Below are 6000 nucleotides of genomic sequence, written 5' to 3' on the forward strand. Positions count from 1 at the left end.
ACACGGAAGGAAGGGAATGGGGAGGGTGTAAGCGAGGGGAATAAAGCGAAGGGGAGGGGACACGGAAGGAAGGGAATGGGAGGGGAGGGTAAGCGAGGGGAATAAAGCGAAGGGGAGGGGACACGGAAGGAAGGGAATGGGAGGGGAGGGTAAGCGAGGGGAATAAAGCGAAGGGGAGGGGACACGGAAGGAAGGGAATGGGAGGGGAGGGTAAGCGAGGGGAATAAAATCATGAGGAGAACGGGCGAGGCGTGGGGCGGGGGACGGGGGACCGGAGCGGGGCGGGGCGGGGCATTGATCGAGGTGAACGAACATGAGGAACGAGACGAACGAAGGACTTAGTGACAAAACCATCATCATCATCAGCAGCAGCAGTAGTCATTGCCGCAGCAGCAGCAGTAGTAGCCGCAGGAGTTATGGGAGCAGCAGCGGTAGTGGCAGTAGTAATTGCAGTAGGTGTGTGTGTGGGCGTGTCTCACCTTGCGTTGTGGCGACGTGAAGGACACACACACACACACACACACACATATATACACACACACACACACACACACACACACCTGAAGGCGGCGTGCAGCATCATGGCGGCGCCGGGCATGAGCGCCGCCGCCACCAGCGCCGCCGCCGCCGCCCCCGCCAGGGAGGGCTTCGGGGTGAGGAGGTCCTCGGGCACCGCCACCACGGAGTCGCTGCGGGCCAGGCGGGGGGCGGCGGGCCCTTCGCGAGCCCCCTGCTGCTGGGGGGCTTCGGGGGGCTGCCACAGGGGGGGCCGCACCATGGGGTCAGAGGCGGAGTGTGCTAATCCGTTCCCCCTGGCGTCCCCCCACCACTGGGCCTCGGGGGGCGGGGGGACGTAATGCGGGGGTGGGGGACAGTGCAGGGGCGGGGGGCGGTGCGGCAGAGGATGGTTTAAAGCCAGGGGGGCGTGGGTGGTGGGGGCAATGGGCGCGTGGGCATGGGTTGTGGGAGACATGGGCGCGGTGGCGTGGGGGGCATCATGGGTGCAAGGCGCGGGGGCATGAGTGAGGACATGCCCCGGAACATGACACGAGACATGGGCTGGGGCATGGGTGGGCTGCGTGTTGGCGCGGGTGCGGACATGGGCGGGGGGCGACGGAGGGGACATGGGCGTGGTGGTGGTGGTGTAGGCGGGGCGGGGCGGGAACACCAGCCTGTCCTCGAACGAATCACACCGACTATCGAAATCGGAATCCTCATCCTCGTCTATCAACCTCAGGGACAACGCGCCGCGGCCCACGCCCACTGACGACGCGGGCGTGGACAGGGACGAGTCTATGGACGTGGTCGAGGCTGTGGGCGTGGGCATGTACGTGTGGGCGGGCGTGGGTTGCTCCTGGGTGGGCGTTGACGATCCTGAACGGTCTGCGCTTGACGTGGTTATAGGTACTGGTGTCACTGGGGGCCCCGGCCGTGTGGGGGGCTGGGGGGCGGGGCGGCGTGGTGTGGGGCGCCGTGGGGTTGTGGGGCGTGGGGGTTGGGGTGTTGGGGAGGGTGAGGAGACGGGGACATAGGTAAGTGTGGAGGAGGGGATATAGGTAGGGGCGGTGAGGGAGTCCAGGGAGGGGTTGAGGATGGGGAGGGGGAAGACGAGGTGCCCGTCGGAGGTCATGAGGACTTGGGAGGAGGTGGAGGAGGCGGAGGAGGCGATGGAGGAGGAGGAGGGGCTGGAAATGATGATGGGGGAGGAGGAGGAGGGGCTGGAAATGATGATGGGGGAGGAGGAGGTGGAAGATGAGGAAGAAGTGGTAGAGGAGACGGAGGAGGTGGAGGGAGTAGAAGACGAGGAAGAGGAGGAGGGCCTGAAGAAGGAGGAGATGAGGCTGGAGGTGGAGGAGAGAATGGAAGAAGACGAGGAGGAGGAGGAGGAGGTGGTGGTGGCAGGAGTGGAGGTAATGACTGCCTTGGCCCCACCTCCTCCTCCTCCTCCATCTCCTCCTCCTTCTTCACTCCCTCCTCCTCCTCCTCCTTCAGGGTGGGGGGGGCCGTCCATGGTGGGGGTGAGAGCGGCGGGCACGCGGCACGGACCACAGTCACAGAGCCACTGGTGCCATGCCCTGCCCTCGCCTGCCACTAAATTCTCCCCCCCCCCCCATCCTTGGCACTCACCTCCCTTCTGGCACTTGCTTCCTTGCTTCTCCCCTCTCTATCTCTCCTCTTCCCGTCACTGCGTCTCCCATTCCTCTTTCCCTGTCTTTCTCTCCCCTTCCCTCTTCCCCTCACTACTTCTCCCATTCCTTTCTTTTGCTCCCCTTCCTCTTCCCCTCTCTATCTCTCCCCTTCCCTCTTCCCCTCACTACTTCGACTTTTCCATTTGCTCCCCTTCCTCTTCCCCTCTCTATCTCTCCCCTTTCCGCTATCCCTTTTACTACGTACTTTCTCTCTCTCTTTCCTATTACTTCTCTTTTTCTCTTTACTTCCCATTCCTCTTCCCTTTACTTAGCATCCATTTCTACTCCCTTCTGGCACTCCCCTCTTTCCCTTTCTCTTTTTGGCACTCTCCCCTTTTTCCCCTACCCTTCCTCTGGCACTCACTCTCCCCTTTTCCCCTAGCTTAGCACCCTTCACTTAAATTCCCCATTTCCTCCTTCCTTCCTTTCTTCCGGCATTTTCAACTCTTTTTTTCACTTCCCCTCCTCTCCTCCTCTTCCTCTCTCCTGGCACCTTATTCCTCATCTTTCTCTTCCCATTCTCCTCCTTTTCTCGGTCTTCCCCTTTCCTCCCTACTCCCCATCTTCCCTTCCTCATAGTCCCTTTCCTCTTCCTCCTCTCCTCTACTATCTAGCAATCTTTGGCATTCATCTTCCCCTTTAACCCTCTTCTTCTTCCTCCTCTTTCTCCTCCTCCTCCCTTCGTTGGCACTTAAATACCAAGTTAGCAGAGGGCACGTGTCCCCAACCTCCCCCTCCCCCCTCCTCCTCCTCCTCCCCTCTCTCTCTCTCTCTCTCTCTCTCTCTCTCTCTCTGTCCTTGGGTAGTGGAGGTAGTGGTGGTGGGGGTGGTGAGTCAGTGGTGAGGTTGAATGAAGGAGGAAGAAGAGGAAGAGAAGGAAAGAAGGAAGAGGGATAGTGGTGATGATGATGGCGGCGGCGGTGGTGGTGGTGACGATGGTGATGGTGGTGGTGCTGGTGGTGAGTCAGTGGTGAGGATGAATGAAGAAGGAAGAAGAATAAGAGAAGGAAAGAAGGAAGAGTGGTGGTGGTGGTGGTGGTGGTGATGATGGTGGTAGGGATGGTGGTAGGGATGATGGTGATGGTACAGGTGGTGGTGGTAGGGATGATATAGTGGCGGTGATGGTGGTGGTGGTGGTAGTGGTGATAGTGGTGGTGGTGAAGTAGAATGGAGGAGGAAGAAGAGGAAGGGAAGGAAAGAAGGAAGAGTAATAGTGGTGGTGATGGTGGTGGTCCTTTAAAACTCCTTGGTGGTGGTAGTGGTGGTGATGTGCAGGTGGTGGTGATGACAGTCAGTTCTTTCAATTAACCTACAATATGTTCTTTATCCTCTCTCTCTCTCTCTCTCTCTCTCTCTCTTCTTTCCTTTTTAATTAGCTCATCTATCTTCCTTTCCTCCTTCAGTCAATTAACTCTTCCTTTCCTTCCTTCTTCTCTTCCTTCTTAGTCTTCTTCTCTATCTCTCACTCCTTGCTCGACTTCCTTCCTTCCCTCCCTTTCTTCCTCCTCTCTATCCTCCTCTTCCCTCCTTCACACCTCTCTTCTTCACTCCCTCCTTCCTTCCTTGATTAACATTCTATCTTTTATCCCTTCGTCCTACGCATCTTCCTATCTTCCTATCCTTACCTTTTCCTTGTCTTCCTCTCTTCTACCCTCCCTGCCGCCTTACCTCTCTTTACCTTCCTCCTACACACATTCCTTCACACTCCTCCTCCTTACCTCTTCCTTCTACCTCCTCCCTTCCTCCACTCACTTCTTCCCCCTTCCTTATCCCTCCCCTCCTTAGGATAGAGGAGGAGGACGAGGAGGAAGAGAAGTGCTAATTTTGTGGTTCTTTCCTCCTCCTCTACTCCTCCTTCTCTTCCTAGTTTCCTTTCGTTCCCTGGTAACCACAACCTCGTAGGGAGAGAGAGAGAGAGAGAGAGAGAGAGAGAGAGAGAGAGAGAGAGAGAGAGAGAGAGAGAGAGAGAGAGAAGCTACACTACCAATACTTATATAAAAAAAAAATAGCTAGGTTATGGGGGTTTAATTATGAGGTTACAGACATGTTGGGGGTTACATGAGGTTGGGGCTAGGGCGGTGGGGTTCTTGGGGGGTTGGAGGGGCGGGGGCGGGGTTCGGGGAGGGGGGGATAGAGGGGGAAGGGAGGTGGCGGGGGATGTAGATTATAAGGGTGGTGCCATCACTGAAATATACGGTGATTCTGAACTGTAGGGGATTGGGGTAGGTCATGGTGTGTGTGTGTGTGTGTGTGTGTGTGTGTGTGATGAGGGCTACCTGTGTGCGTGTTAAATGATGTGTATGATTTGTATGTGTGTGTGTGTGTGTGTGTGTGTGTGTGGGGTGCAGTTTTAATGTGTATGTTTAGTGTGTGTGTGTGTGTGTGTGTGTGTGTGTGTGTGTGTAGCTTCAATGTGTGTATGTTTGGCGTGTGTGTGTACCTAAAACCCGTGTATTTAACGTGTACGGCAATCTCAGACTCGTGTACGACTTCAGTTTGTTTACATTCGGATCAGCTGGGAGGAAAATGGCGGGAAAGCTCCATGTACGAAACCAACGAACTACCCACGCACAAATACTTACATAATGGACGCTTCCATGTATGTAAACCAGTCCATGTGCACGTAAATAAATAAATGACCATGAATTAACACCAAAAATAAGACGGTGGGGCTAAAAATAGGATGATAATTAGGAAGTATTGATTTTATCCTCTACGTTGCAGGGTTTCGGACGAGGCAACATGGCGGCCGCTGCAACGAAGATTATTCCTTTTTCTATATGTTTTCCTTTACTTATTTGCGCTGTGGTGAGGGTCAGGAGCGTCACCACCACTCCACTGAACCACCAAAACACGCTGGAGGGATGAATTATTGCTTTACTTTGTCTATTTATGTTTATTTGTTATTTTGTTATTTCTATGTTCCTCTTCCTTTATTTCTGTTCCCTTCCTTTATTTTCGCCGTGTTGAGGGTCGGGAGCTCACCACCGCTTCACTATATCACCAAACCACGCTAGGGTGATGGATTATGGCTTTACTTTGTCTATTTGTTTATTTGCTTGTTTGTTATCATTTGTTTTCTTTATTTCTGTTCCCTTCCTTTAGTTTCGTGGTGGTGAAGGTTGGGAGCTCACCACCAGTCCACTGAACCACCAAAACACGCTGGAGAGATGGATTATGGCTTTCTTTTTTTCTATTTATTTGTTTATTTGCTTGTTTGTAAGCATTTGTTTCCGTTATTTCTGTTCCCTTCCTTTATTTTCGTAGTGGTGAAGGTTGGGAGCTCACCACCACTCCACTGAACCACCAAAACACGCTGGAGAGATGGATTGTGGCTTTCTTTTTTCTATTTATTTGTTTATTTGCTTGTTTGTCATCATTTGTTTCCGTTATTTCTGTTCCCTTCCTTTAGTTTCGTGGTGGTGAAGGTTGGGAGCTCACCACCACTGAACCACCAAAACACGCTGGAGAGATGGATTATGGCTTTCTTTTTTTCTATTTATTTGTGTATTTGCTTGTTTGGCATCAACCACTGAACCACCAAAACACGCTGGAGAGATGGATTATGGCTTTACACTGTCTATTTATTTTTATTTGTGTTTTTTCTGTTCCTCTTCCTTTATTTTCGTTGTGTTGAGGGTTGGGAGCGTCACCACTATTCCACTATATCAACAAATCACGCTGTAGAGGTAGATTATGGCTTTACATTGTATATTTATTTGTATGTTTGTTATTTCTATGTTTCGCCTCGTCATGGAATAATATGCAAAAGGAACGAGAGAGTGGAGTGTTACATTCGGGTGGTCATCTA

General features: G+C 53.1%; 1 protein-coding gene and 2 long non-coding RNA genes across 9 annotated transcripts in view; all 3 read right to left on the reverse strand.

Moving 5' to 3' along the window:
• LOC126981709 (mucin-5AC-like) overlaps positions 1-2292 on the reverse strand; it is a 29284-nt gene extending 26992 nt beyond the window's left edge. Inside the window, exon 1 of one of the 7 annotated variants that reach the window (XR_007734065.1) lies at positions 561-2291. Coding sequence is in view for 6 of the 7 variants with exons in the window: in XM_050833143.1 (XP_050689100.1) it covers positions 561-2011 (1451 nt within the window). In the remaining variant the exon portion in view is untranslated. Of the gene's footprint in view, positions 1-560 lie in introns of all 7 variants that reach the window. The other 6 variants (XM_050833143.1, XM_050833144.1, XM_050833141.1 and 3 more) reach the window with 6 other exon arrangements.
• A 1409-nt stretch (positions 2293-3701) lies between these two features.
• Positions 3702-5690, reverse strand: LOC126981713 (uncharacterized). The gene is made up of 2 exons (XR_007734068.1): positions 5631-5690; positions 3702-5482 (listed from the first exon to the last, which is right to left on the reverse strand). It is a non-coding gene; the product is annotated as an uncharacterized LOC126981713 (long non-coding RNA).
• A 50-nt stretch (positions 5691-5740) lies between these two features.
• Positions 5741-6000, reverse strand: part of LOC126981712 (uncharacterized) — a 15976-nt gene continuing 15716 nt past the window's right edge. Inside the window, exon 4 of the long non-coding RNA XR_007734067.1 lies at positions 5741-5870. This is a non-coding gene — a long non-coding RNA (uncharacterized LOC126981712). The remainder of the gene's footprint in view (positions 5871-6000) is intronic.

Source organism: Eriocheir sinensis, chromosome 49, assembly GCF_024679095.1.
Source record: "Eriocheir sinensis breed Jianghai 21 chromosome 49, ASM2467909v1, whole genome shotgun sequence".
In the NCBI taxonomy this organism is placed as follows: domain Eukaryota; kingdom Metazoa; phylum Arthropoda; class Malacostraca; order Decapoda; family Varunidae; genus Eriocheir; species Eriocheir sinensis.